Raw genomic sequence first — 27,857 nt, forward strand, 5'->3', positions numbered from 1 at the left:
ATTATACACCGCTCAGCTCCGCGCTGGTTGGCTTTGTCAAAGTTCCTAACTTGAGGGGAATTCAAATTACATTAAATTAATTTTAGAGAGAGAATAAACATGAGGTCATGTAGGGTATTAATCAAGAAAACTGCAGGTGATATCAGTAAAGTTGTCATGCAACTACAACTCCACACACTGGATCAACATGGCTGTTAAAGCTCCAGAAAGAAACTCGCTAACTAAACAATGCCAAACATTAGTTTAGCAAATAGCATGACCGCAAACTCAGGTTTTTAAAGAGTGAAAACATTCGGCCATCTGTTCACAACATCACGGGACCAGGAAGTAGTGAAGTGAATTACATTTATATAGCACTTTTTCTCAAGTGACACTTTACATTGTGAAACCCAATATCTAAGTTACATTTAAACCAGCGTGGGTGACACTGGGAGCAGGTGGGTAAAGTGTCTTGCCCAAGGACACAGCAGCAGAGACTATACAGGGATCGAACCTGGAACCCTCAAGTTCTACCAACTGAGCTATACCGCCCCAAGTAGCTTTGACACTATTTCCACATTCACACACACATTCACACACTGATAGCGGGAGCTGCCATGCAAGGCCCTAACCACGACCCATCAGGAGCAAGGGTGAAGTGTCTTGCTCAAGGACACAATGAACGTGACTCGGTTGGTAGAAGGTGGGGATCGAACCAGGAACCCTCAGGTTGCCAGCACGGCCACTCTTCTCAACCGCGCCACACCGTCCACAACATTTGTGCTCCCGGGCCATAAAACACATACCTGTGTAGGAGAAATGGGGGTTATTCATACCAAAATATGACGCACTATTCCATGAAAAACAAAGAAAAAAACAACAACAGCCTTCAGTATATTTGTTACTTTTATTAATTATTATCAATATTATTTTTTCAAGTTTAGCTGTGTAACAAATGTTTTCTTGGCGGTCCCAAAAAAAATAAAATAAAAATATGTTGTTGAAATAGCATACAAGAAGATAACAGAATGAAAATAAGACACGACAGAAAAATAATCTAAAAAATACAATAAAATAGACAACAAAATCCCGTTTTCTATTACAATACAACTGAATGAGACAACAATTATAGTAAAAATGGATTAAATGTACATTACCCCATGCATGTGTGGCACCAACTGGCCTTTTAAGCTCCCTTTTTCTCGCGTACCATCAGCTGCATGCTCGCTACGTTTGTGTCGTACCTTTGTGATGAAATGGCGTGACAGTGACGTCGCTCCACACAAATCACACTCTTAAGGGCCGTAAATGTAAACGTTATATGAGCCCCGTCAGTACCTAATTCTATCATGTTGGAAACCGTTCCTTTCGCTTCGAGGCTAACTTTACGGGCAAGAAGAGAGTGAGAGGAGTCAAAGCAGACTTTAAGAACCCCTGTGGTTTTTCCTTCCCACCAACACTTTATTTCTCTGCTACATTTTCAAAACGTAAACATTCCTATTTCCGACACTAGCAGCCTCTCAAGGAGATATGTAGACGGAGAAAGAACAAAAGGAAAGAAGCAACACGTTAGCTTCTTGTTGGTTGGAGAGAAGCTACACATATAAGAGGAATACAATTACGGGTGTTGAACGTGATATTTTTTTGCTATATCAAGCGCAACCTTTGGGATCAAGCTTTTATTTATAAACAAAGGGATGGCATTGGACAGGACGCAGGTGGCAAACCCATGGGAAGCATTTACAGGCCTGTGTTTTTAGCGTTGATATGGACAAAAAAAAAAAAATGCATATTTACGTTGTCTTGGCTGCTTGTTTACACGGCAACGTGCTTTTGTGAGTGAAGCCGCAAAAATAGATACGAAAACTGTCGTGGCGATGATTTGTCAGACTAGTTTGGCTAAAGACAACTGGTGTCTCGATCCAATTTTTCCATTTCCGATATTACAACCTGGAGTATTGACTGAATGGACAATATACTATTTATTTTGTTTTCCTACACTTATTTGGCTTATTTACAGGTATTAATTTCAGCTTATCCTATGTGTGTTACCGTAGTCAGGAAGTACTTTCTGCCATTAGCTTGAATGTGCTAGTCTGGTATTTTTCTTTACAAAATATTCATACTGTTAGAATTGTACTTATTACACATCACATGCTCAATTGTAACACGTACTGTATCTTGGTTGTAGTTTTCATTACCAAATTCGGAGGTGTTTAAATCGCTAATGCTAATTAGCATCATGTATATAGCCTTTCCAATGTAAATTAGCATCGAGCTAGCACATTTGTTTCATTGATGTTGGACTGTCACAAATAACTGAATTTGGATGTCATGTAAGTTCTATTGACATACTTTATTTCTGCATGTTCACTTGTACAAAGTTTTAAAGTAAATACTGTTAAAAGGCTCTCAAATTGAGATTATCTGTGGTCTGTCTGCTGAACTAGCAAAAAGGGGACATTAGCAAAAGACTGAGTTCTAATATCGGATGTTTAGGATCTGATTTCTGTTTTTATATTTGACTGGGGACGCCCTTGCTATTTCTCATATGAAAAGCATCCATCCATTTTCTACCGCAACATATGAAAAGCAATGCGCTCAAATTAAAAACTATTTGGAAAAGCTTCATTTTTTATTTTTCTTAAAAAGCGTTTTTTTTTTCATTGTTAGAAACGACAAACTTCAGACTTTTTTCTGAAAAAAAACAAAAAAACAAAAACGTATCGGAAGTGTAAAACTGTATAAATCATAACAGCAGTTATTTTTTTATTAAAAACTAAAAAGCCACTTGTGGTGTAATAGTACACTGCCTTTAATGGCTAAGGGTGCATCAAGAAGGACATCCGGCATTAAAAACCATACATACATAAATATAGCTATTGAAATGACAACAAACCAAAGTGTCATTTTTTTTAGTATTTTTTTGCGGGAGCGTTATCGAGTACATTTTTCTACTAAGTTGTTGGGATGACGAGTCTAAGCTAATCGAAAAATACAGCACATTTCCAGCCGAGTAAACAAAAGCCCTTTTGCGTAAGAGACGTCAGTGGGATTTTGCAAGTGCCGCCGTCTTGTAAATGGGCTGTTCATGAATGGCAACTAATTGTTCGTCTTTAGTGCATCTTTAGCAGAGGCCCGATTGAAATTGTTTCATGTGATATTATTTTCCCACTTTGATTGCAAATCCTGAGGCACTTAAGCATGAAAACACACCAATTTTGCAAGAGCATAATGTCCGACGAATATTGTTATATTTTAGTGGTTCCTACCACAAAATTTCACCCCCTTAGCGCCCCCTCGAAAATTAGCACCTGCCACCCGTTTCACGTATCTACACGATTTGTGACAGGACACACGTACGATTTTCAAAAACCCATCATTGAAAATAAACAATGATGCTGTGCTTTTTGGCCATTTTTAGGCCAAAAAAAGGGGTCGTACTTTTAACAAACTCATTCTAGGGATTTTGACCAAATGAAGTTAAAATGATATATAGCGGACTGAAGGGCGATTATAAATTGCGAAGGTATTTTGCCTATGGCATTGTGCCAAACTTTAATATGATGGCTCGCCACAATACTTTTAATATTTATAACTCATTTCTACAAATTCAGATTTTGATGATGACACCTTAAAGTGCTGGATGGGTCAGTACCTGTAAGTACGCATTCATGTTTGAGCGAGTTGCACGGGGGTCTGAGGGCCCCGTTTAACGTTGCTTGCAGCTTTCAGTTGTATCTGTAACCTTTACTCCTGAACCGTTGCGCACTAACAAGTGAAAATGTGCAAAAACATGCACTCCTATTGTGTTGCCAGTGCTACACACCGCATGTTGGCGCTGTTATTAAGCCAAGTGATTGACTTGAAAACAACCCAGTGTAATTTAACACACAATGTTGTGCAGAACTTTTGGGGAGCGACAAACACGAGTGTAACATTTCAGCAAGAATGGTTAAACATGCCATCAAGCAAAATTTAGCAAATAATTGTTCATAAGTTACTGATAAATTGTCTGATGATGACAAAACTAAGGATGTCTTCAAAAGCATTTTGACCACAACCATCAGGGTGGCGCCATAGATGTCCCTTAGAGTCACGACAGTCGATAATCGCCAATTAAAAATGCACGTTTAACTAAATCGGGGTGTAAATAAGTGTTGATGATTACAATAGTTGACATCGTTATTTGACAAAAACATGTTAAGTAGAGAAAAAGTTAGCAGGCACTCGGCGGGACACCTTTTGTGGATAGAAAAATAATCTAAGGCTTTTTCCTTCATTTCTATGATTTTTGTTCACTAGCAACTAAGGCAGCAAGGCAGATTTGTTTTCTATGTCAAACAAGTGAAAAAAAAAAAAAAAACACTTTTCAATGTAAACAGTAGAAAAACATCTTTTAAATAACCGCGACGTGACCGACGGATGCCGCCGCACGGTAAACGATGCAGAAGTTAACGTGATGAGAACATGATGATAGCTACGTTAAAGAATAAAATAAAATGTAGGCAGGCTGGTGTGCAACACGTGTGACCCCTGAGGACTGAAATAGCAAACCTTCATTATGTTTACATCCGTGGAGGGCGGGGGGCGGGGGGGGGGGGTTTGGTGGGGGTGGACGGACGCGCCCTTTGACCCTTACACACAATCATACAAACACACACACTATTATTATTATTTTTTTCCCGTACCATTTCTGTAACACAACACCAAGTCCTGAAAAAAGCCTTGTACAAAAGAGAACATTATATAAGAAAAGTGTATGAAATTGCATGTTTTCTTACTATAACAATAATATTATTGTTTCTGGATACAAATGTTAAGCAGGTTAATAGATTGTTCTATCAGGCAGGCAGCCAGGCACGGCGCTAGTATAATGGCACAGAGGAAGTAGGAATAGAAAAAGAAGAACAAGTCACTTGGTTCCAAACGAGGAACACTTCAATCCAGGGCACCATTTTTTTTTTTTTTTTACCCAGGATACACTGCTTTGATTCTGCAAGTTTCAGCCAGTTTCTACTGGCTTTATTAGGCAGCCAGTTGGAACTGGCTTGAATGGGCAAACCAGGTCCACACTGAACCAGGAATAGTCTTTGATTTGTGGTTCTTGCTTGGTTCTGGCTCGCACCACTTTCAATTTGGTTTGGCACAGGGGGGACCAGATTAAATCCGGTTGTACCGAGAGAGAGAGAGAGAGAGAAAAGTAGTCTGAGCGATGCCTCCTCTCAAAAAGAATTTCAACAAAAAGTGGACCACAGTTATTCTCCCCGACTGTCCCTGCAGCGGTTCAAAGGTCAGCTGTATTGAGTCTGAGTGCTTCCAGCATTGGGATGTTTTCATTGATCTGATGTTATTCATGTTGTTAATGAGCCTCCATGGCTTCAAGCGCCGCGTCGCCTACCACTTCCGGGGCGGCATCCATAGCTTCGCCGGCGTCCCCCGCCGCTTCCTGCTGCTCGCCGACCTCCTCCCGAGCGTCTTCAGCCGAAGTGTCTTGAGCTCGCTCGTCTGCGTTCACCCCGCTTTCCTCGCCATCGACCGCCGCCGCCTCCTGGTCGTCCTGAGGCTTCCTGTCCTTGTGTAGGCCTCGCTGGATGTGCGTGGTGAAGTCGTAGCGGTCGGCGCAGGTGTGCAGGCAGAAGCTGCACTGGTACGGCCCCTGGTCGCCGTGGCAACTCATGTGCAGGGCGTACATGACCTCGTCCAGAAAGTAGATGCCGCAATGAAGGCAGCGGTTGCTGGGATCGTCCTGCGTCGCCGCATCCGCCGTGGCCCTCGACCCCCCCGTCTCCTCCCCGTCCTCCTCGCCTTTCCGCGACTTCTCCTCGCACGTGCTCTTTTCCGTGCAGTTTGTGGCGTCGCGTTGCCTTGTGGCGAGATCCAAGGGGGCGTCGCTTTCTAGCGAGGAGGACGTTTGAGGGTGAAGGGGCGGGGCCGGGTAGTGAGCAGGGGCCGGCGGCGGAGGAAGTGGCGAGTAAGGGGAGGCGCAGTAAGGCACCGTGTAGCTCTGTTGATGATGCTGCTGCACTGGCGTCACCATGGCGCCCAGGTAACTATTGGCGAGGCTTCCAGGGCCCATGCCGGAGGTGGCCGCCATCTTGTACTTGGTCCAGAATTGGAGCCAGTCGGATTCAGGGGTCAAGTCTGGGGAGAGTGTGAGAGGAAGGGGCAAGGGGAAGAGAGGGTACTGGTACTTCTCGATGGGGGATCCAGGAGGAGAGTAACTGGAGGGTTTGGATGGTCGCATGTACTTCTCGATTGGACTTCCTCTCTCAGAGCTGCCGCCGCCTTTCCCCTCCATCTTGGTCAGCACGCCGCCCTCGCCGACGCCCCCGTTGCCCTCAGCCAGCAGAGAGGATGGATGCGAGGGTAGGAGCAGAGGCGGCATCCGTCTGTGGATCTCTAGGGTCTGGTTGGCGAGGAAAGCCTGCGTGGAGCGAGGCGATCGAGAGCGAGGCGACGGCTGCTGGCTTTTGACCGAAGAGCAGCTCCTGTCGCCCGCCTCGTCGCCGTTGACGCGCTCCTCGCCGGAGATGCGCTGCTGCTTGGGCGCCGGGTTCTCCGGGGGCATCGTGTCTGGGTTGAGGCGCTTACGAGTCCGCCGTCGGATTATTTGCTCGCCGTTGTTCTGCTTGATGATGTTCAGAGGTCTGGGCGTCTGGAAGACAAAAGAATGACGTCATAGTAACTTATAGCTTCATATTTGTAACGTGTCTACATCCTACCCTCACCACAAGGGGGAGTGCTAACCTCTGATATAATTTGACAAGAGGAGCAAAAAACAACCATTACAATTTCACAAAAATATTACTCATGATGATTTTTGTAACTGTTGGAAAGTATTACAATATTGTAATATATTGTATTAATTATGAACTGCAATTTTATGATAAAAATGTTGAGTTGATTAGTTTATAATGATTTTAAATGTGTATAAATATATCAATTCTATAAAGATATGTTTTACTTTTCTAATTCACAAAATAATATAAATGTATAATATTGGTAAACGCTAATAATAATAGCAATAATGAGTAACTACTTTAGTTCATTATGGTGATTAGCAAAAACATGATTTTATTTTGCAATATTTTGGTGCTAAATAAAAGTATTACAATTTACAGAATTGTTCTTTTTGTCGTAATATTAATAATAAAAATATTATTAATAACAGAAATAATATCAAAAATAATAATACATTTAATAATAATAATAATAAAGTATAAATAGTAATGATAATAATGGTAGTATTACAAATAATGATTGTAGTAATAATAATAATTGTGATATTAATAATTATAGCAGTAAAAGTATCTGCATGCTCTTTGTCTTCATCGGGGTCTCGACCTGACTGCAGTTCATCGTCGTAACCAACTTGAGTGGGCAAATGCTCACATTCGATGGCGTCTGGCACGTTGGAGAGGTGTTCTCTTCACGGATGAATCCCGATTTTCACTGTTTAGGGCAGATGGCAGACAGCGTGTGTGGCGTCGTGTGGCAGAGCGGTTTGCTGATGTCAATGTTGTGAATCGAGTGGCCCATGGTGGGATGGATTATCTTGCCAAAGAACAAGTGCTCACTCACAGATTTAGACAGATTTGTGAACAACATTGAAAAGGCATAGGTCTTTTGTGTATATTGTAAAAGTTCTTAATCTTTGAGGTCAATTCCTGAGAAATGGGAGCAAAAACAAAAGTGTTGCGTTTACATTTTTGTTCAGTACAAAAATAATAGCAGTTCCTAAAAGTAAATTTTTTTCTATTGCAATTAATGATAATAGATAGCATTGTATGTTATGTTTCTAAATATTGTACTGAAATTAGTTATTTATACAACTTTTATCTGGCACAATATTAGAAAATCATATATTTTCAACAACATGTTAGGGTTGTTATTCTCTATATGCAGTAAACTGCATGTGTTGGTTGAGCAGAAATAGTGGAAAGTGCTTCTCAGAATCCTTTAATAACACAACGTTTTATTCCGAATGCCAAGTGAGCTAACAGAGTGGACAAAAAGGTTTGCAGAGTGAAGACAAACCGCCCGACATCCTCTCATCTCCTTATTTGTCTGGCACCCTGAACTCCATATTCATAACTCTCCCTTTGCACTTTCACTCGCAAGCTTTTTTTTTTTTTTTTTTTACTAGCTGCTATACTCTCTAATAATGTGTGTCGAGCAAATAAAACTTTTATTATGGGATGTAAAATATGGCCCCTGTGACGACTGCCAGGAGTGAAGTGGGAGAATGTGAGCTTGAACGCTCAGGAAGAATCTTGTCATCTTTCTAAAAGCTTCTTTAAAGGCCTACTGAAACCCACTACTACCGACCACGCAGTCTGATAGTTTATATATCAATGATGAAATCTTAACATTGCAACACATGCCAATACGGCCGGGTTGACTTATAAAGTGCAATTTTAAATTTCCCGGGAAACTTCCGGTTGAAAACGTCTAGATATGATGACGTTTGCGCGTGACGTCAATGGTTGAAGCGGAAGTATTCGGACACATTGTATCCCAATACAAACAGCTCTGTTTTCATCGCAAAATTCCACAGTATTCTGGACATCTGTGTTGGTGAATCTTTTGCAATTTGTTTAATGAACAATGGAGACTGCAAAGAAGAAAGCTGTAGGTGGGATCGGTGTATTAGCGGCTGGCTGCAGCAACACAACCAGGAGGACTTTGAGTTGGATAGCAGACGCGCTATCCGACGCTAGCCGCCGACCGCATCGATGATCGGGTGAAGTCCTTCGTCGCTCCGTCGATCGCAGGAACGCAGGTGAGCAAGGGTGTTGATGAGCAGATGAGGGCTGGCGTAGGTGGATAGCTAATGTTTTTAGCATAGCTCTGACGAGGTCCCGTAGCTAAGTTAGCTTCAATGGCGTCGTTAGCAACAGCATTGCTAGGCTTCGCCAGGTGGCACAGCATTAACCGTGTGGTTACAGGTCCAGTGTTTGGTTCGGTGTCTCCTGATAGTAGTATTGTTGATCTTCTGTCTATCCTTCCAGTCAGGGGCTTATTTCTTTTGTTTCTATATGCATTTAAGCAGGATGCTATCACGTTAGCTCCGTAGCTAAAGTGCGTCACCGATGTATTGTCGTGGAGATAAAAGTCACTGTGAATGTCCATTTCGCGTTCTCGACTCTCATTTTCAAGAAGATATAGTATCCGAGGTGGTTTAAAATACAAATCTGTGATCCACAATAGAAAAAGGAGAAAGTGTGGAATCCAATGAGCGCTTTTACCTAAGTTACGCTCAGAGCGAAAAAAGACACGTCCTGCACTGCACTCTAGTCCTTCACTCACGATCCTCATCCACAAATCTTTCATCCTCGCTCAAATTAATGGGGTAATCGTCGCTTTCTCAGTCCGAATCGCTCTCGCTGCTGGTGTAAACAATGGGGAAATGTGAGGAGCCCTTCAACCTGCGACGTCACGCTACTTCCGGTACAGGCAAGGCTTTTTTTTATCAGCGACCAAAAGTTGCGAACTTTATCGTCGATGTTCTCTACTAAATCCTTTCAGCAAAAATATGGCAATATCGCGAAATGATCAAGTATGACACATAGAATGGATCTGCTATCCCCGTTTGAATAAGAACATTTCATTTCAGTAGGCCTTTAAAGCTACAGTGCGTGTGTGTGTGTGTCAATCAGTTTATTCAATTGACAACATGATTCATTAACTAGGTTAGCTTCAAAAGTCAATATGCAAACAAGGGAGGCTGTGACTATTTAAATCAAACAGGTACATTATCGGGGCGTGAAATGAGTCCAAATTCTCCAAGAATATCTCGGAGGCCATCCACACGCCACAATCCTACACCCGCTCCTTATCTCATCTGTAATTCTTGCGCTCTAATTAAGTTTGGGATTTCCACAGTTTTTCCTCAGGCTTGTGGAGACGGTCGAGTTGAATCACACCAGAATATTCCGCTCTCTGAGGAAGCTTCCAAATCAAATATACTTTGCACAATATTACGTTTCCGCGGCAGCAGGAATCGTTATGCTTGTTTTGTATGCTAATTGGTCTGCGTGGTGAAAAGGCGTCTGTGGGCGCGAGATCTCGACGAAGAGGCTGCAGGACAACTTGAACAAGACGGTCCTTTGAAAAAACAGCCTTGGAGAACTGAAACTACAGTTCTGTCTATACTATAAGTGAATAGACAGCACTACAACATACCAACCTGGCAAAAAGTAATACAATATAAAGTTAAAGTAAAGTTAAAGTACCAATGATTGTCACACACACACTAGGTGTGGTGAGATTATCCTCTGCATTTGACCCATCACCCTCACCCGCTGGAATGTGAGGGGAGCAGTGAGCAGCAGTGAGCAGCAGTGAGCAGCAGCGTTAGCCGCGCCCGGGAATCATTTTTGGTGATTTAACCCCCAATTCCAACCCTTGATGCTAAGTGCCAAGCAGGAAGGTAATGGGTCCCATTTTTATAGTCTTTGGTATGACTCGACCGAGGTTTGAACTCACGACCTACCGATCTCAGGGCGGACACTCTAACCACTAGGCCACTGAGCAGGTGGCTCAATATAGTATTATTATATACAAACCCCGTTTCTATATGAGTTGGGAAATTGTGTTAGATGTAAATATAAACGGAATACAATGATTTGCAAATCCTTTTCAACCCATATTCAATTGAATGCACTACAAAGACAAGGTATTTGATGTTCAAACTCATAAACTTTATTTTTTGCAAATAATAATTATCTTAGAATTTCATGGCTACAACACATGCCAAAGTAGTTGGGAAAAGGCATGTTCACCACTGTGTTACATGGCCTTTCCTTTTAACAACACTCAGTAAACGTTTGGGAACTGAGGAGACACATTTTTTAAGCTTCTCAGGTGGAATTCTTTCCCATTCTTGCTTGATGTACAGCTTAAGTTGTTCAACAGTCCGGGGGTCTCCGTTGTGGTAATTGAGGCTTCATAATGCGCCACACATTTTCAATGGGAGACAGGTCTGGACTACAGGCAGGCCAGTCTAGCACCCGCACTCTTTTACTATGAACCCACGTTGATTTAACACGTGGCTTGGCATTGTCTTGCTGAAATAAGCAGGGGCGTCCATGTGTAACGTTGCTTGGATGGCAACATATGTTGCTCCAAAACCTGTATGTACCTTTCAGCATTAATGGCGCCTTCACATATGTGTAAGTTACCCATGTCTTGGGCACTAATACACCCCCATACCATCACAGATGCTGGCTTTTCAACTTTGTGCCTATAACAATCCGGATGGTTCTTTTCCTCTTTGGTCCGGAGGACACGACGTCCACAGTTTCCAAAAACAATTTGAAATGTGGACTCGTCAGACCACAGAACACTTTTCCACTTTGTATCTGTCCATCTTAGATGAGCTCAGGCCCAGCGAAGCCGACGGCGTTTCTGGGTGTTGTTGATTAACAGTTTTCGCCTTGCATAGGAGAGTTTTAACTTGCACTTACAGATGTAGCGACCAACTGTAGTTACTGACAGTGGGTTTCTGAAGTGTTCCTGAGCCCATGTGGTGATATCCTTTACACACTGATGTCGCTTCTTGATGCAGTACAGCCTGAGGGATCGAAGGTCACGGGCTTAGCTGCTTACGTGCAGTGATTTCTCCAGATTTTCTGAACCCTTTGATGATATTACGGACCGTAGATGGTGAAATCCCTAAATTCCTTGCAATAGCTGGTTGAGAAAGGTTTTTCTTAAACTGTTCAAAAATTTGCTCATGCATTTGTTGACAAAGTGGTGACCCTCGCCCCATCCTTGTTTGTGAATGACTGAGCATTTCATGGAATCTACTTGTATACCCAATCATGGCACCCACCTGTTCCCAATTTCACCTGTTCACCTGTGGGATGTTCCAAATAAGTGTTTGATGAGCATTCCTCAACTTTATCAGTATGTATTGCAACTTTTCCCAACTTATTTGTCACATGTTGCTGGCATCAAATTCTAAAGTTAATGATTTGCAAAAAAAAAAAAGTTTATCAGTTTGAACATCAAATATGTTGTCTTTGTAGCATATTCAACTGAATATGGGTTGAAAATTATTTGCAAATCATTGTATTCCGTTTATATTTACATCTAACACAATTTCCCAACTCATATGGAAACGGAGTTTGTACAAGTATCATCCCTGCCGGATGAGGAATAGCTAAACATGTTTCACTACACACCGTAGGATACAATAGCTCACCGGTATCACCGCTAACAAAAGCTAGTGCCTCTGAATTTAAACAAATGCCGTGGGTGGATCTACACCTGACATCCACTGTAATGATACCAAGTAAAAATAGCGTATATAGTCGATACTACTATGATTACATCAGTATGTTTTATAGTCACAAAACCTTTTTTCCTTTTTAAAAAAAATTCATATTGTGTTTATAAACTCAGGAAATACGTCCCTGGACACATGAGGACTTTGAACATGACCAATGTATGATCCTGTAACTACTTGGTATTGGATCCATACCTAAATTTGTGGTATCATCCAAAACTAATGTAAAGCATCCAAACAACAGAGTAATAAGTGTTTATTACATTTTAACAGAAGTGTAGATAGAACATGTTGAAACGGAAAATAAGCCGATATTAACGTTAAATGAACAAGTAGATCAATAATCCATGTTTACAGCTTGTCCTTTATAATGTTGACAAAATAATAGAATGATAAATGACAACATGTTACTGCATACGTCAGCTGACAAATTAGGAGCCTTTGTTCGCTTACTTGCTACTAAAAGACAAGTTGTCTAGTATGTTCACTATTTTATTTAAGGCCAAAATTGTTCTTCGATTGCAATAAGAAAGATATGTTTAATGTACCATAAGATTTTTTGTTAAAATAAAGCCAATAATGCCATTTTTTGTGGTCCCCTTTATTTAGAAAAGTATCAAAAAGTATCAAAATAAATTTTTTGTACCGGTACCAAAATATTGGTATCGGGACAACCCGAGTTCAAAGTGTACAATCCCTTAGTAAAATAGGGATGTTTGTCGAGGGTGGAACCCATTATTCATGTTTACAACGTTTCTTATGGAGACATTTATTTCACTATATGACTTTTCGATTTTTGATCCCTGCTCAAGTTCGTAAATCGAGGTTCCACTGTATCATATACAGTCATGACTGTATATGTTTGTGTAAGCGAGCTCCTCTACTCCTGTGGATTCATGACTTGTTCTATGTTCTGTATTTATGCAAAAATTAGGACAATTTGTGTAGGGTTTTATTTCTTCTTTTTGAATGTGATACTTAGTAATCATTTCATTTATATGATCTAAGTATTTAAATTACAAGTCTGTTCAACTAGAATGTCACAAAATGTAATTGAAATAAAAAGGCGTTGGCTGGCCATTGTTTAAAAAAAAAACCTGCAATGTTTTTCGGCACTGATTTTAAAGTACCAATTTGGTACGAGTAGGGCTGTAACGATATGAACATTTCATGTCACGGTTATCATGAATACCGTTTAACGCTAGATCCTTAAGTAAAAGTATTGGTTAAATGTAAACAATACAAATCCTTAGTTTGGAATGGACTTATGCTGTCTTTAAGTTAAAGTGGAATGGTAATTGTTTTTAGCGACACCTAATGGTCACAACAATTCATTAAGCTCATAACTCAATAAGTTATGTGGAAACTATGCGGAAACGTTTGTTACTGAATACTTTCTACAATGCTTATGCCTTGGAGATTGTGTATTATTTGATACTTGTTTATATCGACAAATGTGCTGTTTTAGACAACAGACATCCATCCATTTTCTACCGCTTGTCCCTTTCGGAGTCGCGATGGGTGCTGGAGCCTATCTCAGCAACAATTTTGTTCAATTAAGTATTACTTATTACGTATAACTAGCTTGTGGGCTATTGTGTGCTCAGCTGGTGAGTAGCTGCACGCGCCTTGTAACCTATAGCCTACCATGTTCACCTTTAGTAAATGACTTCACTAAAATAGAAGAAAAGTGCAAATGTGTGCTTTTTAGAAGGCATTTAGATGTTAACAGCCTTTCCAGCTTTTCAAAAGTAAACGTGCTACAGACCTGCTTTTATTGATCAGATACTTGTTTTTTGTTGTCGTTTTTCTTCCCCTGATATCCGATATCAATATTGGATTGGGACATGGCTGCCAACGAGCAAAACAATGTATTAACTTACCGTATTTTTCGGACTATAAGTCACAGTTTTTTTCATAGTTTGGCCGGGGGTGCGACTTATACTCAGGAGCGACTTACAGTATGTGTGAAATTATTAACACATTACCGTAAAATATCAAATAATATTAGTTAGCTCATTCACGTAAGATACTAGACGTGTAAGATTTCATCGGATTTAGCGATTAGGAGTGACAGATTGTTTGGTAAACGTATAGCATGTTCTATATGTTATAGTTATTTGAATGACTCTTACCATAATATGTTACGTTAACATACCAGGCACGTTCTCAGTTGGTTATTTATGCGTCATATAACGTACACTTATTCAGCCTGTTGTTCACTATTCTTTATTTATTTTAAATTGCCTTTCAAATGTCTATTCTTGGTGTTGGGTTTTATCAAATACATTTCCCCCAAAAATGTGACTTATACTCCAGTGCGACTTATATATGTTTTTTTCCTTCTTTATCATGCATTTTCGGCCGGTGCGACTTATAGTCCGAAAAATACGGTAGTAACTAATTGTCTAATGTTGATAAAACTTTGAGGATATCTGTATTACATGTGTGCTAGCATGTCGAACAAAGCATTTTTACTACAATCCATAGGGGGCGCCATAGAGTATATTCACTTGCTCTTTTACTTTGATACTGTCAATCTATTGAGCCACATTTGTCTATTCTACCAGTCTGGTTTATCTTAAGAAAATAACCACTCTGTCGCCTGTTGATTGGTCGAGAAAGAATGGTGAGAAATGTGCAAAAAGACGCCTCTCCACCAAGTATCGGATGTACCCCATTCTTGTTCTTTGATAGCTATGTTGTAGATCCTTTTGTTGGATCTATCAGCGGGTTACAGGTGTCGTGCTAAAGTGGTGTCATGATATCTAATGTATGAGAGCTAAAAGCCCCATCGCTGCGAGCATTGCTGGATGGTAACAATGTGGACGCCACTTACCGAGTGCAGCTTCTGGTACAGCCCGCAGGCATTGCAGACGTAGCCCCCGTTGGCGTTCTTCCTCCACAGCGACGTCTTGGTGGTCAGACAGTTGGCACAAAAGACCCCGCTGCCTCGTCGCCTCTGGAGGGACAACAACAACATGCGAGAGTGTAAACAGAGTCAAAATCATGACAATCAAAAGACACTCAATAACCCTTTTGAAATCCTGGGGACATTTTGTGCCATTAATTGCATTTTTCCAAGCTATTTTGGCTTTGTTCAGTGAATATAGGTGAAATTATTTCCAGAACATTTATTTTTATATTATAGAATTATCATATATGTTTTTTTTTTAACCCTCTGGGAACATTGGATTGTAACTATCTTCAAAGCCAAACAGAACATCAATCAATCAATCAATCAATGTTTATTTATATAGCCCTAAATCACAAGTGTCTCAAAGGGCTGGGGGGTTACCCACATATGCGGTCCTCTCCAAGGTTTCTCATTGGCATTCACATTGACGTCCCACTGGGGTGAGTTTTCCTTGCCCGTATGTGGGCTCTGTACCGAGGATGTCGTTGTATAAAAGTCCTCAAGTTTTTGAAGGGTGTAAAAACATTTTATAAAATACATTCATACATCTAAATTGAATAAATGTATTAATTCAATGAAAAACATTCTTTTTTTTTACTCAAATTAAAAAAAAAAAATCTTAACATTTTTATTCTATTTTATTTTGACCCTTTTAAAGGCCTTTTGATCAGAAAATGTCAATTTTTTATTAGTATAAATTTCCATAACGAGTTATTTTACTAATTTAAACCTGTGACATTATCGCAGAAGATTTTAAAAAGGGTCAGGAATTTTTTTTGAATGTTTTGTTTAAGATTTAAGTTTTTTGAAATTTTTGAATATATATACATACCATTATACATGTATGTACATGCATATATACTTTTATATGCATATATACATACATATGTGTATATATGTACGTATACATGTATACTTCAGTGTATATATGTATGTATACATACAGTACAGGCCAAACGTTTGGACACACCTTCTCATTCAATGGGTTTTCTTTATTTTCATGACTTGTCACTGAAGGCATCAAAACTATGAATGAACACATGTGGAGTTATGTACTTGTTATGGCCTTTGAAAATAACTGATATATACAAAATGTTGTTATGGTCTTTGAAAATAACTGTCAAATAACTGCTAATGTATACCTGTGAAATAATTGGACATTGACATTTTAAAATTTAAATGATAAAACCCTCTTCGGAAAAATCTTGTATAATGGAATTAAGTACAGCAAAAATTTACAGAAAGGACAAAAAGTCAGCCTTTGTCCCCTGAGGGTTGAATGAGCCCAAAATGGTATAGCCACACACAAAGTAACACATGTTCACAGGGACCAACAATATTAAAAACATTACCGCATTTACTTCAAATAAAGATGTGAAGTACATTTTTTTAGAAAGTATTTTATTCACTGAATGGTGCCACTTTTTTCCCCATTCGAAGCATGCAACAAAATATTTTTCTGACATGAAAGATGGAAGCCGTCCATGGGAACAAATACATAACTGAGTGAGGATATCAAAATGACCTGTTCGCGGTTAAAGATCAGAAAGTTTTAGTGGAGTTGCGGAGACTTGTATTTGTGTACTAATGCTGATAATGAATCATTAATTTGAGTTCATGTTAATACTAAAACATTGCAGTGTATAGGAAACTAAGGATGAGGGGTTGAGGCGAAAGGCCAATTGCCGTGGCAACGTGCTCCATCACAGTAATGAGCCAATCACAGCATTTCTCCATCCCATTAAGTCTGTGGTCCCGCAGGTCGCCACCTTCGCGATGTGCCACTTTAGAACAAAGGCATCCCTCTTCGAACTGATTCTCTTCAATTTCATGTTTTATCTTCTTTTATTTGGATTTATGAAAAGACCGTTACAACACAATGTAGCAGCACACCTAATCACTTTGAATGGCGTCCCATAAAATCCCCAATCGACCGTTTTTGTGTCAGCCATCTTTGGCATTCTCTTGTTGTTTCCTCTCACAGCCAGTTCCACCCTCCTCCTCCTCCTCCTCCATGCCTCCCTGGTGGACCGTCCGCCGGGACCTTCTCCTTTCAACGCTGCCAACTTCTTGTTCCATGTTCCTGACAGAGCCCAGCTTACTTTTTTGGGGCTTGGAGCAGCCGGTGAGCGCGCTCGAAAAAAAACATTTCAGCTTTTCAACAAAAAGCAGTCTTTTGGACTCTCAGATGGAGCCACAACAGAACTTCCAACAGGCATCTGTTTTTGGTTTGGCTGCTGCCAGCTTACAGCAGATGGGCCCAGTGGGTACGGCACTGCTACGATTTTCTTGTTCTTCTTCTTCCCCTCGTTCTCTTGCCAATTTGTTATTAAAGCAGAAGTTTATAGCGTGCAGACTGACACTCACATATGACTTATAACTACATATTTCTGATCTAATCATGATGCACCAGGAAGATAAAAGCAATGGAAGTGAAAATGAAAGAAAGGTTGCTCACAAAACGGTGAGGTCAGAGGTCACTAATTGTGGACCTTTTATACATACAATTGTCTAAAACAGGCTTCGTACACCTTTTCCATGGCCAAAATCAATCACTTTTTAAGGACTTTCCGGACTTGTTGTGCACATATCCAGGGCTTCAGGTATTGATTATTTTAGTAATCGAGTAATGTATACATTAATTTGTTTGATCAATCGAGTAATAGGTTGAAACACTGTATAGCCTCGATGTGTATTTTAGGGAAAATTGTTGAAATGAACAAAACATTGTTTGCATAATCTTTAGGGATGTGAGTCTTACAACAATTCATGATTCGATTCCAATTTGTGGGGTGACAATTCAATTCAGAATCAATTCAACACGATTCTCTATTCAAACCGCTTTTCACAATATATTATTTAAAACTACGATAAAACCCTAAAAGTGCAGCCAGTAAGCGCAGAGATGACCTTTATGTTTTTTTTGATTGATTAAAAACCCCCAAAACATTTCATTGAAAGTATGAATCAATTTAGAATTACATTAAATAATCAGTATTCATGTATGAATCTCCTTTTCAGCACCCATAGTAACCGCAGTGTTTCCTGAGCGTGGTGGCCCGCTAAGGGAATGTAAAAGCAGTAATACCATAAAAATAAGGTTTTTGTTTTTGTTATGCATGAAAACAAATATAGTAATATATTGTATGAATGAATATACTGTATAGCCTATTGTTTGGACACTATTGAGTAGTGATTAGAGATGTCCGATAATGGGGTCTACACAAAACATTAGGAAAGTGTTTAAAAACACTGTAAAGCACATGAAAAAATAAGAAATAACAAGATTGAACATTATAATTCATCACTATCAATATATGCATAAAATATAGGGATGTCCGATAATGGCTTTTTTGCCGATATACGATATTCCGATATTGTCCAACTCTTAATTACCGATACCGATATCAACTGATACCAATATATACTGTACAGTTGTGAAATTAACACATGATTATGCCTAATTTTGTTGTGATGCCCCGCTGGATGCATTAAACAATGTAACAAGGTTTTCCAAAATAAGAGAACAACTTCAACTCAAGTTATGGAAAAAAGTGCCAACATGGCACTGCCATATTTATTATTTAAGTCACAAAGTGCATTATTTTTTTTTAACATGCCTCAAAACAGCAGCTTGGAATTTGGGAGATGCTCTCCCTGAGAGAGCATTAGGAGGTTGAGGTGGGGGGGGGGGGGGGGGTACATTGTAGCGTCCTGTAAGAGTTAGTGCTGCAAGGGGTTCTGGGTATTTGTTCTGTTGTGTTTATGTTGTGTTATGGTGCGGATGTTCTCCTGAAATGTGTTTGTCATTCTTGTTTGGTGTGGGTTCACAGTGTGGCGCATATTTGTCACAGTGTTAAAGTTGTTTATACGGCTACCCTCAGTGTGACTTGTATGGCTGTTGACCAAGTATGCGTTGCATTCACTTGTGAGTGTGTGAAAAGCCGTAGATATTATGTGACTTGTCCGGCACGCAAAGGCAGTGCCTTTAAGGTTTATTGGCGCTCTGTACTTCTCCCTATGTCCGTGTACACAGTGGCGTTTTAAAAAGTCATAAATTTTACTTTTTGAAACCAATACCGATATTTTTGAAACCGATACCGATAATTTCCGATATTACATTTTAAAGCATTTATCGGCCGATAATATCGGCAGTCCAATATTATCGGACATCCCTAGTAGTGATGTACCGAAAATTCGGCCAACTAAAAGACTCTGTCCACCGAAACAACGCTGCAGTAACCATAGGTTAGATATAATTATTGAATATGATTAAAATCAAGAATAAAAGATTACTAATTTAGTGTTAATATATGAGTGGGCCCCAGGCACCTCTGTAGTGGAAACGTTTGGCCCAGAAGTCAAACAGATTCAGAAACCCTGCTGTAGACAATTACTGTAGTTTCTAAAAGTAAGTATTTTGATGGATGGTGGCGATGTTTTTCAAACCTATCTTGTTTATATTTTACACATATTTGCCTGTCAGTCAGCTAAATGTGGTAATTTAGAGAAATCTCAAGTCAGACCCACTTACGGAGCGTAAAAACAGTGTCACAATGTGGTGTATTTGTCTGAAAAAGAACAGTTCATGCAACCCAGTAAGGGTACATGTTTTGATACATTTTCACTCATATTCTGTGCAGGGGTTCAGGAGTAAAAATTGTGTAATGTCACCATAGTAACAATCTTTGTTTGGCACTGGCAACTTTCTTACTGCATATCTAAAAAGACAAACAACACACTGACCACCAACTAAATGCAAGGGTTGAAATATTTGAAAAAGAGAAAGAGGATCAAGCTAAGAAGTGTTTATTTACTGGAGAGAGCCAGCGGGTATGATTAAAACATCCTGCTTCAAACATGCTGTATGGAACAAACACCGCACGGCTAATATTGGATTCTTTATGGTACTTGTGTTTCTCTCCGACACGCCAACAATGTGTGTGTGTGTAGTGTGTGTGTGTCTTTGGAGGGAGCGTGCACACCATACGGTCCCCACATGTAGCGAGACAGAGCCAGGTGATTGATTGATGTACACTTCCTCTCCCAGCTCAAGTGCTGTGTTAGCCTGCAAGCTCAACAATATGTCTGTCGTCACTATTTAGCATCTCCAAATTACTCGCATATGTTCCTCGAAATTGGAGGATGAACACACACACACACACACACTAGGAGCGCATCTTTGTAATGTTTGCGTGTGGACCTCAAATAAAAGAAATGAAGGATTTTGCCACAAAAAGGAGAAGAGTTGTAGGCGGGGGGAAAAGTGCAAATGTGCAATTATTCCAGAAATACTATGGATCCATGTAGGTGTCACCCGATACCTCGCTGATACTTGCTTACTCACCTCAGCATGAGGACGAGGTGGTGCCTTATAATTAGCTCTCAGGGTGTAAATGACGCCTATTTTTTAGCTGCCTATGATGCCATTCCATTTGCACCTCACACACACACACACACACACACACACACACACACACACACACACACACACACACACACACACACACACACACACACACACACACACACACACACACACACACACACACACACACACACACACACACACACACACACACACACACACACAAACACAAGATGAAGAAGGAAATTGCATTCTTTACAAACATCCTGCTAATAAAAAAGGGTTTAAGGAGGCAAAGTTGAGTTGAATCTAAATAGACATGAGGCACTGTCTGTTTGATTGTAGTTTTAATCTTTTTTTAATGTTTCTATCTTATCACTTTATTTTACAACAGGGGTGTCCAAACTACGGCCTGTGGCCCAAGTGCAGCCCGCCGGCGTGGTCATTTTGGCCCGCGAGACGTCACAAGTTTAAAATCTGGCCCGCAGGGTGCCTCCGACTTTATTTTAATTATATGATGGTATATTGCTGCAACTATGCCGCCATCTTGTGGGCAACAAGAGGAAATATGCTCAGTGGTTAGAGTGTCCGCCCTGAGATCTGTAGGTTGTGAGTTCAAACCCCCGCCGAGTCATACCAAAGACTATAAAAATGGAACCCATTACCTCCCTGCTTGGCACTCAGCATCAAGGGCTGGAATTGGGGGTTAAATCACCAAAATGATTGCAGAGCGCGGCCACTGCTGCTGCTCACTGCTCCCCTCACCTCCCAGGGGGTGGAACAAGGGGATGGGTCAAATGCTGAGGGTAATTTCACCACACACAGTGTGTGTGTGTGGCTATCAGTGGTACTTTTTTTTAAAATTTTTTAATCAGGTTAATGACCATTATTTTTTTGTTGTTTTTCAAACTCAAGAAAGAATAGCCTAGGGCTGGGCGGTATGGAGCAAAACTCATATCCCAAAATATTTTGGCTGAATACCAATATACGATATATATCGCAATATATATACGGAAGGTGAATATAAACAAAGGCAAACCCAAGTACATAACATGAGTAAATTTCTGGAAATGTTAAAGTTTCATGCACATACAAATATTAAAACGCCTTGAAAAATATAAGAATAGTAGAGTGTAATCTTCAATCTTCTTTAAAACAAACCTTTAGCTATGCTCAATTTCTCAGCTGATAACAAAAACACAAATAAAGTCCCTGGTTTAAGAGGACATCAGCAGTAATGTAATTTAAAACATTTGTACGCACGTAAAACACTTAACCTTCAGTATATCAGTATGTGGAATTAAATCATGGAATGGATTACGCAAAGAAATCAAACAATGTACTAATATGATCACACTTCAAGAAACTCTTCAAACTTAAAGTGTTTACAAAGTACAAAGAAGAAGAACCGCGATAAACATTCTGAATTTATTTCATCCATCCATTCATTTTCTAGATAATCTTACTCATCTCACCATATGAAATATAATTTACTTCACTAATTATTATTTATGTATTTTTATTGTTATTACTTATGGAGTATATTGTGAATAAATTGAGAACAGGAAGTGAACAAACATTTTATCAACTGCTATGTAAAGGAAAAGGGGTAGGATTACATGAGCTCTGCTTCTTTCTACTCCTTTTCGAACATGTTGAATAGAGGAACTGGAAATTGTGATGTCCCATGCATGTTCCAAATAAACTCAAACTCAACTCAACTTGAAAATAATCTACATTTGACAATAGTGGGATGTAAAACACTTACAGTATGTATCCTTGCACTAAGCCATTACAAACTGCAGTATTTCAGTGAAAAAACACATTCTGTAATTTAAGCCCGGAAAACCAAGCTGTCAACTGCAGGATGCTGTGTGGCAGGTGACAATATTGCCACTGCAGCTAAATAAAATACCCTTTCAGATTATGTATACATTTGGTGTGGCAGTGCTTCTTGTGCAAAGTGACTGGGAAGCTCGTACTGTATAATACATTCATTATTTCTGGCAGTTTTTTAAATCTTTTTTTTTCATACCATAGCAACTAGGAACATATCTGTTTCCACAAAGGTGTATTTTGGCAGAAACGGTCTTTTTCATCGTTTTTAAGTGCATCCATCCCTCTTGTGTTGTTGATTTGCTCGACTCACATAAATTGCAACTGGCCACGCCGCTGTCATGATGGCGTGTTGCCCCGAGTGATAACCGAGTGTTGCCGTCAAACGGACCCGATTGCTGGCAATACTGCTAAGTACTCTTTTTTTCCATTGAGAGCAAAATCCGGGGAGGAAACGAAATTGGCAAGACGCTTGGAAAAAGGACAAAATATTGATTTCCCGGCAAAAACGGGAAGGTTGACAGATATGGTTCACACACTCCTCGTACTGGAGTTTATGTTGATAGCGCAGCTCTGACACCGCCTGACTGTGCGTGGAGGAGGGACCACGACACCCAGTGCAGACAGAATGAGCAGAGAGACTTCCGCCTCAAGTCATTAAGGATTTAATATATTTGTATGGCGGTATTGTCTGGAATACATATGTCTTTATAAAATATACCAGTATTTACAGTACAGGCCAAACGTTTGGACACACCTTCTCCTCATTCAATGTGTTTTCTTTATTTTCATGACTATTTACATTGTAGATTGTCACTGAAGGCATCAAAACTATGAATGAACACATGTGGAGTTATGCACTTAACAAAAAAAGGTGAAATAACAAAAAAAACATGTTTTATATTCTAGTTTCTTCAAAATAGCCACCCTTTGCTCTGATTACTGCTTTGCACACTCTTGGCATTCTCTCGATGAGCTTCAAACACCCCTGTGAAGTGAAAACCATTTCAGGTGACTACCTCTTGAAGCTCATCGAGAGAATGCCAAGAGTGTGCGAAAAAGTAATCAGAGCAAAGGGTGGCTATTTTGAAGAAACTACAATATAAAACATGTTTTCAGTTATTTCACCTTTTTTTGTTAAGTACATAACTCCACGTGTTCATTCATAGTTGTGATGCCTTCAGTGACAATCTACAATGCAAATAGTCATGAAAACAAAGGAAACACATTAAATAAGAATGTGTGTCCAAACTTTTGGCCTGTACTGTATATATATATATATATATATATATATATATATATATATATATATATATATATATATATATATATATATATATATATATATATATAGTATTTAATTTTTTTGCACTATTGACTTTATTATAAATGTTGTAAGGTAATGGGGGAATGTAAATATTTCCAAACAAAATCATATGGTCAGATTTCAATTGTCATCAAAAATGTAATTTATTTCATGATAGTGGTATGACAGTGGTACGACAGTGGTACGACTAGTACTGCCCCTTTAACTACTTAGTATTGGGTTGATACTCAAATGTAAGTATCGCCCAAAACTACAGAAGAATACGTGCTTATTATATTTTAACAGAAGTGTAGATATAATCATGTTACAACAGAAAGTAACCACATATTAACAGTAAAAGAAAGTAGATTAATAACAGTTTTGACAAAATAATACAACTGGACATGATACCGCTATAGCAGCTGCTAAATTAGGAGTATTTGTAATCTGTTCTATTATCATTTATATGCCCAAAATATATTGTGATATATATTGTTATCGCAAGAGGCTCCAAGGTATATTACAATATAGGTTTCAGACCATATAGCCAATCCCAAATTTGATGACATTTGAAGAGAGCATGTTTATTGCTGAGCTTTGCAAAACCTCTGACCGACATGCTCATTTTCCTGTCTATCAGTCACATGACGAAAAAGGCATACAAAGAGTGCAATCTACTCAGAGGTGCTCTGCAAATAAAATGATATTTACTGCCCCGGTCAGTTTGTGCGCACAATTCTCTTGCACAGTGGCAGCTTTATTGCAAGAATGAACATGAGCTGAATGTTGTTGGTCTAAGACTAAGCTACTGGCGACCTACAGTGTCACATGTATAATAATACCATTATATTGTTGTTGTTTTTTTTTTTTTACAGAATTACTAAGTTGTATATTCATGCATTAGTGTATTTCACATCTATCCATCTATCCATTAGGTTGTAGGTGAGCTGGAACCTATCTAAGCTGACTTGGGGCAAGAGGAAGGGTACTCCCCTGAACTGGTCAACCATTCAAACCTATGGACAGTTTAGAGCAGGGTTGCCCAAACTTCTTCTGCAGGCGAGCTACTTTTTAATTGACCAAGTCGAGGGAATCTACCTCACTCATATATATATGATTTATATTTATTTATTTATGAAAGAGACATGTTTGTTAACAAGTTAAAGGTCTTTAACGATAATACAAGCATGTAGATTTCTTTCTTTCATGAAGACAAGAATATAAGTTGGTGTATTACCTGATTCTGATGACTTGCATTGATCAGAATCAGACTGTAGTGCTGATAATGTCCACATTTTCGAATGGAGGAGAAAAAAAGTCATTTTTTCTTAATAATGAGCTCGCAGCAGCCAGCGTCCTCTCATAAGACCATTGGGTGCTGTGAATTTCATTTAAGTGACGAAAGTGACGTCTTGTTGAAGATTGATGATCGCTAATTTTTAGGTCAATTTTTTTAATGCCTGGCTAGCAATCGACTGACACACCCTCCGCCATCGACGTAATGTGCACCCCTGGTTTAGAGTCTTATATTAACCTTAACAGTACATACAGTCGTTTACTGTATTTTTATATTGTATGCTCCTAATTGAATTCTCTATCTATCATTTAAAAAATATATAATTACACATAGAGACAGAGAGGCGTGGAGGTATCATAAGATTAATCATACAATCTATTAAATAGCCGATATTTTAAGAACTAATCAAATATACAATTCTACACATTGAGTCTATTAGAGTGCTAAAAGTTCAAGGAGTTAATCAACCTTTAATACACCAATGTGCAGCTTTCTTATAACATCACAACATGCTTTTCTTTTTTGAGGAAGTTAGATTTTGTGGGTTTTTTTTGTTTGTTTTCATTGCTGCTATTTTACCAATTTGTTTGTTTTTTTAAACATACAATGTTTATTGTTTAGCACTTTGCTTTCTTTTAAAATTAGTCATTTTAATTTGAGTAACAGCTGAATGAGCAGCAGAGTTACAGTATAAATACATATTTTGAATGAATTAGTCATCTTTGTTTTTCGTAAGCACATGCTTAAAATAACTTAAGCTGCATTTAGAAGTTGATGGAAAAATTAGAGACTTTAAATATGTGGACGCTTTATCATCTGACTTGTCGACTAATTGTTAAGATAGTCGACGACTAATCGACTATCAAAATAATCGTTAGTTACAGCCCTAATTTTGATTAAATTAAAATATCAATACTACGGTACTAGTATTGGTAGTATTAGTATTAGTATTAGTAGAGCTGTTCAGTATCGTGGCCACTGATTGACTCAGGCAGCATTAATAAATTGGATTAAAAGAGTGTAAATGTGGCTAAAGGGTGTTAATTAATGTCTAGAGGGCTTCAATAATGTTATAAAGGACGTAAACACGGTTTTGTAGGCTCTATTTTGAAAATATTGTATTAATATTGAATAATTCCTACATTCCAGAAATTAATTTACTACAGTCGCCAATTCACAGCGATACACGTGGGATTACTGAATGCAATTTAAAGATGGTGTTGAAATGTGTTTTGTTTCTGTTTTTTTTGTCAAGTTTCTATAATTTTTCATAATGCATTTCTTTATCATTGCAGTTTCTATGAGAAATGTGTGTCACTATTTTCACCTAATTATGTGCTAAATATTTAAATACAAAAAATAAAGAAAATGACACACCTTAAACTTGTACCACAAATGCTATTGTTAACATTATGTTTATGGCAAAACACTTGTCAACAGGTCTACAACGATTAGTCAACATAATTGACATTAAACAATTGTCAACAAATATTATTAGTAATAGTGGACAAGTAATTTATTAAAATCTTAATGTTGTTTTCTTGTACTTCATGTAATCAAGCAAAACCATTAATAATTTAGTAATATATGTTTCTCTTGTCACAATTTATGATATTAGCTTTGGAAATGGAGTTAAAGTCCTCAAACGTAAAGCAGATCATATAAGCAATAATAATAAGTCGATTGATTGAAAAATAATTATTGCTGACTAGTCAAGTATTACATAATTGGTAAGCTCTTAACACAATGTAGCTTAGCTTTTGTACAACATCTGAATATTCTGTGCGACTATTTTGCTGAACCGCAGCAGAAATATGGAGCTGCTTGTAAAAAACAAGATAATTCAGTATTTGTATCCAACAGAGAAAGGTCGGGGCGCCCTGCCGTCTGAAATAAACAAAAACAAAAAAAAAGAAGCTTTTGTTTCCAAATGAAATTACATTTGATTCACTTAAAGAGCGAGTCGAGCCTTCTTTGGGAGCATACACCCGCAAAACCACTTGCCTTAAATCAGCGATTATTTAATCAGGCTAGAAGAGCAGCTGAATGAATTAACTAAATTCCATACTGCCAAGTCCAATAGCCCGTACCATGGATCGGACTCTTTATTGCACAATACACACACATAACACACACACAGACACACACACACACACACACACACACACGCACGCACGCACACACATACATACACAGACGTGTAAAAGGAATATGTGCAGGGAGGTTATTAGATAACGACTGGCCACACTTATTTAGCACCATGCATACATCTGGGTCCAATCCAACAGATGAACAGCACCCACTCCAAAGAGCTGCTACCAACCATCAAGTGTTTGTGTGTTTAAACAGCTTCTCAACTGAAAAGATCTAAAGGTGACCTGACTCTATAGTCCTACAGCAGGCATAAAAACAAACCTTTAAAATAAACGTTTCACTCATACCCTTAGGTTCCATTGTACCTGTCATAAAAATCACAAATATGAAATAGATAACAAACCATTTTTGGATTTTTTTTCTTTCGCCATGCTTTTAATTACAAGTTGTTTTTGTTTCTTTATGTTAACTTCAACTACATTTACACTGCAGGCCAAAGTCGGCCAAATATAATTTTTTCGAAATCAGATTTTTTTTGCAGCTGTTTACACTGCAAGTAAAATAGGATCTCTATCAGACTCCAGTATGAACGCGCAGAGGCCCCAATGTAGTCCCAATGTGGCCTCTGCGTCACGTGCATGCGCAAATCCATAAAGTGAAAACAAAGGAAGCTGACCTGATTCCGTAAATGAACAAAGACGTTGCTACTACTATTACAAAATAAAATAAAAGTCCATCCATCCATCCATCTATTTTCTACCGCTT

General features: G+C 39.0%; 1 protein-coding gene across 3 annotated transcripts in view; it reads right to left on the reverse strand.

Moving 5' to 3' along the window:
- Positions 1 to 858: 858 nt before the first annotated feature.
- The window catches only part of trps1 (trichorhinophalangeal syndrome I), a 249,010-nt gene continuing 222,011 nt past the window's right edge, over positions 859 to 27,857 (reverse strand). For all 3 annotated transcript variants that reach the window (XM_062056517.1, XM_062056518.1, XM_062056515.1), the window contains exons 10-11: positions 15,114 to 15,236; positions 859 to 6,637 (exon numbers count right to left, since the gene is read on the reverse strand). In XM_062056517.1, the coding sequence (XP_061912501.1) occupies positions 5,342 to 6,637; positions 15,114 to 15,236 (1,419 nt within the window). In that variant the 3' untranslated portion in view covers positions 859 to 5,341. The remainder of the gene's footprint in view (positions 6,638 to 15,113; positions 15,237 to 27,857) is intronic.

This window comes from Entelurus aequoreus, linkage group LG08, assembly GCF_033978785.1.
Source record: "Entelurus aequoreus isolate RoL-2023_Sb linkage group LG08, RoL_Eaeq_v1.1, whole genome shotgun sequence".
NCBI classification, from domain to species: Eukaryota; Metazoa; Chordata; class Actinopteri; order Syngnathiformes; family Syngnathidae; genus Entelurus; species Entelurus aequoreus.